Below are 13,016 nucleotides of genomic sequence, written 5' to 3'. Positions count from 1 at the left end.
TCGTGACCCACCAAAAATCTGCTTGCAACCCTTAGTTTGGGGCGCACTATCATTGACGTCATATTGTGGACTAGCTCAAGGAGCACTGAACCCCTGTACATGGAATATTTTGATTATAAATGGACCATTCCAAGCATTGTGGTCCTGTACATGGAACTCTCACACGTATGAGTTAGTTGAGACTTCACTGTAGAAACTGGGATAGGATAGTGAGCGGGGAGACAACATATCATTGGAACAGTACTAGGGACTGAGAGTATGCACTTTATGGTATAGGCAGTGTCACTTGTCGGTGGTGGCCGAAGTGCCTCTGAGATGCTTTCTCAGTGTTTTTAGAAAAACTCACCTGGGTTTTGGCAGCTGTTCGTTGTGCAGTTGGCCTTTCGGGCTGGTTTCGGCATTTAAAGCGAGTATGTTTTTGTGACAGTATATAGAAGGTGAACATGGGGCTTTAGGTTCCGTGAAGCGCATTGCGAAGACAGCCTAAATCTTTTGTTTGCTGAATATGGCGTGTACACACAGTGCCCTGCTCAGAGTGTTGATGCGGTGCATGTGAAGTGACTGAGTCTGCAAGAGAGAGGGCATCTCTTCTTATTAGATTTGATGCTGTCACAGAGGAGCCTCAAAAATGCTGGTGGCTCGCGAAACCTCCTTGTGAGTGTTGATCTGCAGGTACTGGTACCGTGCTATCTTTTCTCTGCTGGAGATAAAACATGTGAAGATTGATACCATGGACACATTTTCTTATTTAAATTACTATAACGAGGGAGCATATTTTGGACCTATTGGTACAATTGTGGCGTGATAACCCTTGACCCATTTGTGCATTATTCTCAGTGGTTGTATGCAGCTCCTTGCTGTGGTGTCCGTGTACCTTCAGGGGTAACGGTGCTTGCTTCAGCCGGGAAGCAGGTCGATGCAGACTGGCTGCTTAACGCTTCTGTGCCCGAAGGGGATCTTTCACTTCGTAGTCGATTTATGGAAATACTTCTGCACACAATTTCCCCAACACCACATTACTGTGTTATTAGTTTTTAGGCAATTTGAAGTAATTTTCTCTTTGCATTTGATGAACAGGACACTTAATCTTTGGATAATATTTCCAAATATTGGAGTTTTCATTCATACATTTTAATAGACTCGTAAGTCACATTGTCTCATAGCAGATTACTTGCATAATTGAAACTTGTAGAAGTGGGTTTTACTATTGTGTTCCATGTAGGGAGCACATGTATGTGCAGGTATTTGCAGTTACAACAATTCAGATGATATTTGCATATGTGAGGTGCCCTTGGCTTTCAACTTAAAAGGCTTGTAGAGACAGCTCAAAACGTGCAAATGGCAATTTCGACTGCCGACTCAAGTGTTTTAGTTTACAAATGTAAATCTGTTTAGCAGCTTGCAGCATACCTTTAGTTAATATTAGGAATTATAGTAGTAAATTATTTAAAGTACTTGGTTTTCCATGTGCAGCGCGTGTACTTTTGTAAGCAAATACACATTTCCCAGTTTTCTAGACATGGTCATTCAGTAGTAATAACATTTAATGAAACTGAGATTGGCAGACAACGTGTTAGTCATCTTCGCGTAGCCGCTGTGGAGTTAGTCTTTGACGGGTTAAGAAAGTGAAGAGAGGGACGCTGACAAAAGTGTATGATATTAGGGATCAGCATCAAATGATGACAACTTCTTCTTGTTACTGAAATAGACTGCTGTGTTGTCCCCGCATATTCTGTTATGGTATTATAATCTAACCAGGTTATCATCTCCCATATCATAGGCTGCACGCTATTTGGTTTATGCCATGTGGAATTCTTCACGGTACAACTCTAAGGCGTATCATGGTTAAATGGAAGTATTTTGTCCATTGGTTTGGTCTGCCTATATCCATGCCTACAGCCTGCTGGTGTATATGCTTCCGACCTACTGAAGTCCATGCTTCCGGCCTGCTGAAGTCCATGCTTCCAGCCTGCTGAAGTCCATGCTTCCGGCTTGCTGATGCTGGTGCCCATGCCTACAGCCTGTTGGTGTCCAGCCTGCTGATGTACGTGCTTCCAGCCTACTGATGCTGATGTCCGTGCTTGCAGCCTGCTAATGTCCGTGCTTGCAGCCTGCTAATGTCCGTGCTTGCAGCCTGCTAGTGTCCGTGCTTGCAGCCTGCTAGTGTCCGTGCTTGCAGCCTGCTAGTGTCCGTGCTTGCAGCCTGCTAGTGTCCGTGCTTTTGCAGCCTGCTAGTGTCCGTGCTTTTGCAGCCTGCTAGTGTCCGTGCTTTTGCAGCCTGCTAGTGTCCGTGCTTTTGCAGCCTGCTAGTGTCCGTGCTTTTGCAGCCTGCTAGTGTCCGTGCTTTTGCAGCCTGCTAGTGTCTGTGCTTTTGCAGCCTGCTAGTGTCCGTGCTTTTGCAGCCTGCTAGTGTCCGTGCTTTTGCAGCCTGCTAGTGTCCGTGCTTTTGCTGCCTGCTAGTGTCCGTGCTTTTGCAGCCTGCTAGTGTCCGTGCTTTTGCAGCCTGCTAGTGTCCGTGCTTTTGCAGCCTGCTAGTGTCCGTGCTTTTGCAGCCTGCTAGTGTCCGTGCTTTTGCAGCCTGCTAGTGTCCGTGCTTTTGCAGCCTGCTAGTGTCTGTGCTTTTGCAGCCTGTTGACGTCTGTGCTTTTGCAGCCTGTTGACGTCTGTGCTTTTGCAGCCTGTTGACGTCTGTGCTTTTGCAGCCTGTTGACGTCTGTGCTTTTGCAGCCTGTTGACGTCTGTGCTTTTGCAGCCTGTTGACGTCTGTGCTTTTGCAGCCTGTTGACGTCTGTGCTTTTGCAGCCTGTTGACGTCTGTGCTTTTGCAGCCTGTTGACGTCTGTGCTTTTGCAGCCTGCTGACGTCCATGCCTACTGTCTGCTGACGTCCAAGCCTACTGTCTGCTGACGTCCAAGCCTACTGTCTGCTGACGTCCAAGCCTACTGTCTGCTGACGTCCAAGCCTACTGTCTGCTGACGTCCAAGCCTACTGTCTGATGGTGTCCATGCCTACTGTCTGCTGATGTCCATGCCTACTGTCTGCTGATGTCCATGCCTGCTGGTGTCCATGCTTCCGGTCTGCTGGTGTCCATGCCGGCTGTGTGCTGGTGTCCATGCCTGCTGATATCCATGCCTCCTTCCAAATGACCACACTTGTATTCCACCTTGATGTTACCTTGCTTAATTTGACAGTGGGATTATTCGTATAGGATACAATGCAAGTCTTTAGACATTGGGATACGTTTGTAAATGTCCGTTTTTTTTTTTTTTTTACTTTGTGAAACAAAGAGGTTATATTGCGCAGTAGTCGTCACGTGGATTTATAAGTGTCTGCCACCAAGGATTAGCTCTGATACTAATATGTGTATTTGTACCAGATAGTGTCTAAAGTTGACCGAAAAGGTTATCTACAACAGAGCTGATTGGTAAAGCTATAGTAGAATTTTTCAATCTAATCATGTGAGAATTGGACTGTCATGTCCTGACTGAGGCACATCAGCAAGGGTACGAGCCTTGTAGCACAACAACAAAAATTGCTGTGATTGAGGGAAATTGTTGACTTTAACTGATTTGCTTAAGGTTCTCTCAACAGAGTTGGCTGCTGTTTTTTGAGATTTATTTAGAACTTTATTGCTCAGCGCATACTTTTCCTTCTCTATTGTAATATATTTATTTTTTTGTTTTTTTAGCCGTGCTATCAAGACTAATCAGGACCTGGTCCCGGAAACACCCTGGACGCACATATTCTTCAATGACTTTTGGGGGACCCTTCTTACCCACAGTGGCAGTCACAAGTCTTATCGACCATTATGCACACTCTCCTTCCGCCTTAACTATGCCCTTGGAGGGCTGGACCCGTGGAGCTATCACCTAGTGAACATACTCCTGCACTCTGCAGTCACAGGTCTCTTTACGAACCTCTCCAGGATATTTTTTGGCGACGGGTACTGGACGCTTATCGCTGGCCTTCTCTTCGCGTCTCATCCCATTCACACCGAGGCAGTGGCTGGAATTGTGGGAAGGGCAGACGTTGGTGCTGGTCTCTTTTTTGTGCTTTCCTTGATCTGTTACATTAAGCACTGCTCTACAAGAGGGTACTCCACCAGCACGTGGAGCTGGTTCCTATGCACTGGTGTCTGTGCCGCTTGCAGCATGTTGTGGAAGGAGCAAGGTGTCACCGTGTTGGCTGTGTCAGCGGTTTATGATGTGTTTGTGTTTCACAAACTGAAAATGCACCAGATCATTTCCACGTTTAGCAAGGTGAGTGGAGTGATCTTCACAAACCTGTGGTTGTGTTTTTTCTGTAAGCTTAGTTGGTGACTTTTTGGTCTTCAAAAAAAGTACAGTAACACAAATGAAAGTATTGCTATTTTGAAAGCCTTCTTTTCAGCATCCTTGAGAAATTCTCCCTTCCCTTCACATGATGTACTTATCAGAAAAAGATAATGTGTAAAAAATGAGTATCTTTAAATGTGATGGACAGCTGTCAGTCTGTACTGCTCCACCTCGATGGCAAAACCGGCCCGCGCCATGCACCTTCATCAGCCCGCATACCCTTCTTCATCGAAGCCTCTAAGGCAGTGGATGACAGCAAGGGTTTTTTCGCCCAGAGCAGTTTGTCATTTTACAAGAGATGAAAATCAGATCGATCATTTGAGTTCTGCTTACAAGACTCTGGCTGAGAACGTGATCATTAATCAAGTTTGTGCCGCGTGATGGTCTGCTTAATTAGTATACAGCTATTTATAGATCTGAGCACCGCTTGCTTTTTGCCGAGCTTGACGTCTCTACCTGTTTGTTTGCGACGGCTATGGAGGCACCCAGCAAGGGATGGTGGGGGTTGTTTGTGGGTATACCTGTTCTGCTGCTGCCTGTCACCGGCCGTCTCCCTCTTGTAACAGGCGCTAAGGCCATTCCATCAACAAAGCTTCCTGCTTACCAGGAGATTTTCTTGATCAGTAGATTCCACTAACTACTATTTAAAGTAACTATTGTGTGCAGATACACACGCGAGTAGTTTCCTGTTAGGTGTCTCCAGTCATTTGGGGGAATCCGTATTGATTTGTGTTGTACTTACATAGTAATTGTAATGCCATGTCCTCACCTCAGTAAGTGCCAGGGGCTTCCTACTGCGGTCTTTGGCATGTGCGCTCAACTTTTGAACCTTAAATATTTTTTAAAGCTAGTCAGGGAAAACCTAAATCCTTATGTGGTACGTCTGTGAGAATGGCCAGAGTGGAAAGGAGGAAGTCCTGCACTTCAAGAATTCACAAACTTTGAGAACTTTCAAAGTCAAATAGTCTAGAAACAAAATATATTTTAGTAGTTGTACGATTATTAACTCAAGAAAATGAAATCGCACATACTGCACGGTTAAATAAAGTTATTGTGGAGATCCTTAACTATCACATATAATCTCTCTGAATAGCAGGGCGTCCTGGTACACAGAACCTTAAAAGAATGTTAGTCTCTGTCACAGAATTTTAAGAAGGGTCCCAAAGTTCTATTTTGAAACCATGCACATCACAGGTTAAAAACAAATCTCCATCATACCAGCGCAGTTCTTCACGGTCTAAAAATGCAAATGCGTAACAGGAAATCTAACACATTAAAACACATTGTAAATCACCTGACCGACCTTTACCGTATTTTTGAAAATTGTCTTAACAGCAATCATAGGCCATAAGATCCTGAGCAAATCAAAACATGACCTATATCTGGGGAACTTCCAAGACTGCAAGGGCAAATAGAGAATTCCATGCAGCTTATTTGCCAAATCTCAGCTTTTGAAAGCATCCTAAAAACAAATCTCATGGGCACAATATGCATTTGTGGTCTTGTGTGACGCAACATTAGGGAGACTGGGCTCTTGCTTACCCTTTGGCTGTTTTTACATTGTCCAACTCTAGGCTTTTGTATACACTATTAAACTTGAGACCCATATTTGTCCTAGTCATATACCCAATGCCTTAAGGTAAATGTTCTCCCCATCAGATAGGCAGCCAGCGTATTCTTCATAGATACGTTTCTCTCTCTTTTCGAATGACTGCAGGTCCCATTTAATTGGGATCACTGTTACGAGAAGGTAGCTGTGTGCTTGCATGACATCTTCAGTGATCCCTCTTTAACCACAGACACACTCACCCGAATGACTTCCTGCGTGACATGTCATTGCCTTCCAAAAGGGATTTAGTAAAACAGATTACATGACACTTTTTCACAGCTTTATATAGCAGATTCCATGATAAACTAGTTAAAACTGTGTGACATGTGTGAGAAATAATATGACAAAGTATAACGCAATTTGCATGACAAATGTCTCTAACCTTGTATCTCAGACAGTTGCATGTTACCCATCCACAAAGCACTTAAGCACCTTGTTACCAGTAGAAAATGCTATATAAGTGCCAGTACAATACATTGCCAAGGTTCCTTATAGTGGGAAGCATCCCAACTCAAAACACACATCTGTAACGTCCATATGTAAAAAATTGCACATAATTCGTTTATGAGATTATTAATGCAAAGTGCATGGTTCGCCATAAAAACAGCATGGTAAAGTGTAATCCTTGTGCGTAACTAAATCACTGACCTCGGGCTTCCACGGAGTGCTTTCTTATACATGTGCAGATCACTTAATTAAGCACATCATACAAATATTCATACCATAGCATGTCACCAATGGCCAGTTGTGGCTGCCTCTTTAGCTAGGAACTAAATTCCCAGTGTAGCCTAAACTTTGTTGTTTGCTGATAACAAACTAAGTTTGGTTCTAGCCGCAGGTACCATAGTACCTAAACCTAGTCCCAATATGATGATGATTTGTAGTGCGTGGAATTACTCTAAAGGGTGTTGTGGCGCTAAACAGAATAGAGGAAGGGGGTTGCATAAATAGCACTGGAATCAAAGAGAGGAGAGATGGGTTTTAAGTGTTTTACGAAATGCAGGAGATCCAGTTGCATATCAAGGGAATGGGGAAGTAAGTTCCATTGTTTGTGCGCTAGGTAAGAGAATGTACGTCCTTCACACTAGGAGTGATGATTCTTTGGGACAATTAAAAGGTGGACAGAAGTAAAAAAGTAATCAAGTGAAGAATTCTCTCCTGCAGGATCCAGGGACTTAGACCATGGAGGGCATGGTGACAAAAAGCACTTGAAACGGGGGAGCATTTTGCAATTGCAAGCCGGCTAACTGGTGCAGGACTGGTGCCAGGGAAGACTGAGCAGGAGGCGAGCTGCAGCTTTTTGCACCAGTTGTAGTTATGCTGCCATCCAATGGGCAAAACCAAGAAAGTGGGAGCTTCAATAGTCCATATGGGGTAGAACTACCGTCTGGATCACAGTTTTCTTCTGCTCAACCTGAAGAAGGGGGAAGAAGTTTCCTCAAAAGATGGTTACAATATACAGTGGGAGAGGGTAGTTGAATAGAAAAGCAAGATTAGGATTGGTGTTAGAAAGGAAGGGAGTCAGACCAAGTTCTGCTGGCCATCAGCAGGAGGACCAGATGGAGGGTGAACCCTCGACAAGCAGGACTTTGATTTTGTCCTAATTCAGTTTGAGTCATTTGCGGTGCCATGCTGGAAAGGCAACGCCTAAAATTCTTGCTGTTGATGTAATTTTTGCTGCCTAGACGGAGAATAATCTGAGTGTTATCCGCATAAGATGTGTGCTAACAGAATTGTCCCCAGAAATATCCACAAGACCCACAGAATATATGTTAGTTTTAATAATGAAATAATGTACACTAAATACGTCAAATATTCAAATTATTTTTTTAAAAAAATGTTCTTTAGATACCACCTCTTTAGGGCAATGACCTAGGCTTCACACAAAAGTATGAATTACCAAAACTCGGTATCTTGGACTTGAAGGACTTCTTTGTTGCTTTTTTTCTTTTGTGTACCTTTCCTGGGCTGTTACCTGTTTTCCTGCTATATCGCAGTGTCCACGTATTATATGATGTCTATCCGTGTTCTGCCTATTTTCAACAGACATACCACTTCCTCCACAGGATATTTGTGTAGTCAGCTTTGTATGTCATTATCAAGATATGTGCCAATGTGCAATTCAACTTAAGGCATTTGTAAATTTTAATTATTTTGCAACTTCTCAATTTTTGTATTTTTTCAGTTCAACTTTGGCATTATAATACAGCAAGAGATAGATTAATATATCAATTTCCGTTTGTTTTAGTTTTATCCAATGAAGATATCAGATCAATGTGTCAGACACTAAAAGAAGGTCTATACTAGTCTGGTATCAGGATTGATTACACTACTGCACATATTTATTTACTAAATAATTCCTGTTCTGTTCGAAAACTAGTTTTGTCATGTTGGTGCTGCTCTTCCTTCTCCTTATTTGTCCTTCATTTTTATCATTTCTTTATTCTATTTCTTCTTCCTTCTTCTATTTCTGCCATCATTTTTGTCTCTGTTCCTTCTACAGTTTAATTGAATTAATGCTCATTTGTTCCTTTTATTTCTTAATTAAAAAGCCTGTTCATTTTTGTGTTTACATCCTGAGGGTTCAATCTGCTAAAATGCCTTTGTGTTAGTTTTGAGTGTTAAGCTCAACCTATGCCAACATCACTTCCAGTTTGTGGATTTTCTTCAAATTGATCTCAGCTTTCCTTATCAACTCCACTCTCATTTTTCGATCATAAACTGTGTACCTTATTCGCTTCACTATATCCCATTTTCCCTGAAAGTTATCATAAAATGACTGGTAATTTTAAAATTAGTAATTTATTTTATCCGGCATAGGATTTAAGTTTTGCTGTAGCACAATTACTAATGTCTTCAATAATTCAATAACTGTGATCATCGTTTTTGTTTTCTCTTAGCCTCCTGTGCACTTACCCATTGATCCATTCCATCTCCTTCTCCCTGTTTTTCCAACAGTTTGTCCACTCACGATCCTAACTCAAAACGTTCATTCTAAAACTAGAGAATAATGATCACTATCAAACTATTCCTTGCGTTTAAAGAAAATTCCGTCAGGCATATTTTATGAAGTAATCTGTTGTTTAGGAGTTAAAGTGCCAATCATGGACCATGTGGTTTCTTGCGTCCTGCTTTGTTTTCACACTGATTGGAAATAGGAAAATGTTATACTTGCCCTCTGATAGTGCCAATGCTACATCAGTTAGAGACCTATAGACAGTTCGGTTAATTTCAAACAAGCGATATAGACTTCATTTCCTAAGATTAATATATCATATGTAAGTGCATATGTTTTTTTTATTAATTTCCCAATACAAAATGCAGTATTTCAATCACATGACTGTAGCATCTTCTACCTTCAAGAATGCACTAATGCTTACTTGGCTTTTTTGTCATTCATTAATTCCAATTGTCACTGTTGCTATAAAGTAGATTAACTACAGTGGAAAATGTTTATTAGTTACTAAAATGGTTCCTCTTAGTGAAATATATCTCTAAAACGAGTGAATAAGCTTGACCATACACGCCAAACACACACTGCTTCCATTCAGCATAGTCTTTTCTCATTGAACATGTAATTAAACTTGCTAATGACTGTGGCTTATGTTGCATCTCATTATTTTTCCAGTTTCTTTTTTAATCTATAGTCGTGCATTTTCACTCAAAAGTGTGATATTGCTTTTTCTATTGCTTTTTGTTGCCACACTCTCTTAAAACTGAATTATGTAGTTGAAGTAGATATCCTTTATTTCTTGACAAGATCTTTTCAAAATAATTGCTCAGTTGTAAACCGCAAACCCAGGTCTGGGTCAAAGCGAGATAATGCCTATTGTAGGGCTATTTTACCCCTTTGGTTTTTGGGGTTAGCAGTGGACAAGTTGACACCTAACATAGTGCCTGTAAGATAACTTAGTGTCTTAAGCTCCAACAGCAGAGCTCAGTGTATAAGATGGAGATTGGCACAAAACTCAGTGTGGAAGCTCTCTCGTTCAACCTTCCAAGACTTACAAGTACTGATTTGACAGGTAATGAAACTAATTATCCAGTTTCTGGTTTGGCATTTTTGCAGTGGCCCATCAGTTGTAGCCCTGTACAATGTGCAAGAGTTGTATTGTACTGCAATAGTTCACATCAAATTCAAACATCTTTTCTTTATGGACTCCTCCAGTTCAGCATTTCTCTGTGTCTTTACTAGGAGCACAATTTCCTGGTCTACTTCTGTAAAATACTACATTCATGAAATATGTAAATCTCACAAATGCAATGACATATACAGAGGTGGTACTTTTGTGACTTTCTCTAAGAACAGGGCCCCTAATCAGGCATAATGTTAACCACGACCTTTTGTTTTTATTAAAATTCTGTCTCCCTCTCTATGCATCTGTCGGCTGACTACAATGCAAGTGATAGCAATCGGCTGTTTCACAAGGAGCATATCACCACACAAAGTAGTTTTGTTCATTGCCAGGAACCACTGTGGCAATGTGTGCATTTTGAGACCAAAAACTAATTTTGCTCTTTGCCAGTGTTTGTTACAATGGTGAGGGCCTGATAGCTCCCACAACAATAAAGCTGTACAAAAGCCATGGCAAAACAAGACTCGCATTATCAAAATGAAAGGATTAACCATCAATGTATTATCTATAGACTTTGCCAATGCTTATTTCATGTTTCCCATAAACTTGTTGAAACTGGTTACACTGATTTTCCTTTATTAATATTTTTTGGAAATACTAGCATACATCAACACATTTTACTAAACGATGCTTCAAAGAAATGGTACCTAAAATTACACAGTAATTTAGCAAAACGTTTTTTCTATTTGCATTTTTTGCGAGCATTTTATTTTGAAAGCAAAGAATCATCATTCTTGCTTTCAAACTTCTGTAGATATTTGTATCTGATCAGAGAGCATTCTGGGAGCATTATGAGTAGCCTCATATTGTTAAACTTCGCAAATGTGTTTACCCATTTTATTTTGTACTGAAACCACTGTCAATAGTGCAGTCCTAGCTTATAACATTTATTTGGGGAGCTTACTCTAATAATAAAAGCTTTGCATTAATTTACTATAAATTCAAGTTCGAATAGCATTAACTTATGGACACAAATATTATCTTAACTGCTGACCCCTCTTCCCTGATCCCTAATGTGGTATGGTAAACTGGCAGTCAAAGGATTTGTGCTACAGGGGGTTGTGCCTACTTGGCCCAAGGACAAAATAAACATGAAAACCTGTTGTGATTTACCTCAAACAATATGTCCTGGGTGTTGGTCTATAGGAATTCCACACCCCTGTGCCGTGGCTATAAATGACCACCCTGTTATTCATTGTCCGTTTAGTGTCTTTTATGTACAGTTCCCATTCAGATTACTGGCAGCACCTTTCAACTGCAACTAATTCTGATGGCACTATTTTGCCTACAGCATAACTTTAATATGTATCTGCATATATATAGAACAGGATCGAACATGGAGGGAGGGGGGAAAAATCTATCTAGCTTAATTTCTATTATAGATTGCCTTTTAGGAATGCTGACCTTAGAATCATCGTCTCATCTGTTAGGGGATTTAAGGTGGACTTTGTTTGTAACATTGCTGTATATATTCTTCATACATAATTTATTCGCATTGATTTCCCATTTGTGGTTCACACCTTACCGATTCATTGCAGGCAACAATTTATTTTATTTGGAATGACATCTGTGAGCATGCGGCCTGTCTCAGTAAATCCTCCACACGGAGTGTTCCCCTCCAGCTGACCCCCCCCCTTCTTATGCTTGTTTTCTGATTATTTGAAAAAGAAATGAAATACAAAACCCTAGTAACTATTTTAGTTATTCAGACCTCTGAATACAAAACACAGCTTTTTGTAGATCCCCTGATGGACCCTAATAGAAACATTATGAGGAGTTGGAGGTGATTTTTCTTTTGCTCTGTGACTTTTCTGTTACCAGTTTACAGAGTTTTAATTCTGCTTATTGAGACTGCTCTGCTCACTCCACATTATTGTAGTAAGGAAATGGGTGACTGCCCTAAGAGACAGGAGCTGAGCCAACATAGAAAGCACTCGGTCTTAGTCATAACGAAGTTAGCTATTAGTTGGGCTAATTCTTAAACATTTAGCAATTCTAGGGAGATCTGACGGGGACTACTTCAGACAAGGGAGGTGGCATTAGAGCTAACAATCTACCAGACACCTACGCTCTGCCTCACTCTCTCTCACACATATTCCCTACATCTGCAGAAGCAAAACTGGAGGTCGCTTATTCTGTTATATTGCACAGAAGACATGGAACGACCTCCTCCAACACATCAGAGCATCCTCTTCATTTCTTGAGTTCTGCAAGAAGCTGTAGACCTGTGTCTTAATATAAGCACCTTAGGGACAATACACATGACCAAGCGCCTGGATACACTCGCGTGTGATTAGTGCGCAATGTAAATCAATATAACATAACACTACAGATACTCTTGTTTAGCAGAGCGCAGCGTTGCCAAGGTTTCTGCTTCTGCTGTTCATTGCTGCAGAGCCTTCACATGGTCTGATCTACACACAGTTTGCAAATGCTGCACTTTTCAAACTCTTAACTAAGCCCTACTTGGTCAAACACTTTTTTCACAGTCTATTCTTCAGATTATTAGTTAATTAAATACACATTTTGAGAATTGTTAATGTTTCTAAATAACCCATTCAAAAGTGCTTTACCAAACCCCAAGGAGGAACTCCCTTACCCAGGATCAGACAATGAGAACAAGCATTTTGAATGAATAGTTTCATACTTCATACCTTGATTTACCTCTCACCAGACAAGACATTTCTTGAGCAGTATGTTACCCTGCATGTTACAAAAGTGCCACTTTTTACTCTCATTTGCTTCAGTCTGAAGAAAAGAATACTGGCTTTCCCCCTAGTTTACATGCGTCAGTGAAACTGGCTGTTAACTGGTTTACAATTAGCTCTTCATTTCAGACTTTTTGCCTCCACACAGATGCACTTAATTGACCCTAAGTTTCTTGTGAGTGTTTAGGTCATAAAAACAAATTTGTTCTTGATGTCTTTTTCTGTGGGCC

At 41.1% G+C, this 13,016-nt stretch overlaps 1 protein-coding gene across 1 annotated transcript in view; it reads left to right on the top strand.

Annotated features, from left to right (window-relative positions):
• The window catches only part of TMTC2 (transmembrane O-mannosyltransferase targeting cadherins 2), a 585,628-nt gene that overhangs the window by 176,307 nt on the left and 396,305 nt on the right, over nt 1–13,016 (top strand). Inside the window, exon 2 of the mRNA XM_069228756.1 lies at nt 3,688–4,258. Coding sequence (XP_069084857.1) covers nt 3,688–4,258 — 571 coding nt within the window. The remainder of the gene's footprint in view (nt 1–3,687; nt 4,259–13,016) is intronic.

Source organism: Pleurodeles waltl, chromosome 4_1 (assembly GCF_031143425.1).
Source record: "Pleurodeles waltl isolate 20211129_DDA chromosome 4_1, aPleWal1.hap1.20221129, whole genome shotgun sequence".
In the NCBI taxonomy this organism is placed as follows: domain Eukaryota; kingdom Metazoa; phylum Chordata; class Amphibia; order Caudata; family Salamandridae; genus Pleurodeles; species Pleurodeles waltl.
The sequence above is the reverse complement of the archived record's forward strand: the minus strand, read 5'-3'. Positions and strand labels throughout refer to the sequence as shown.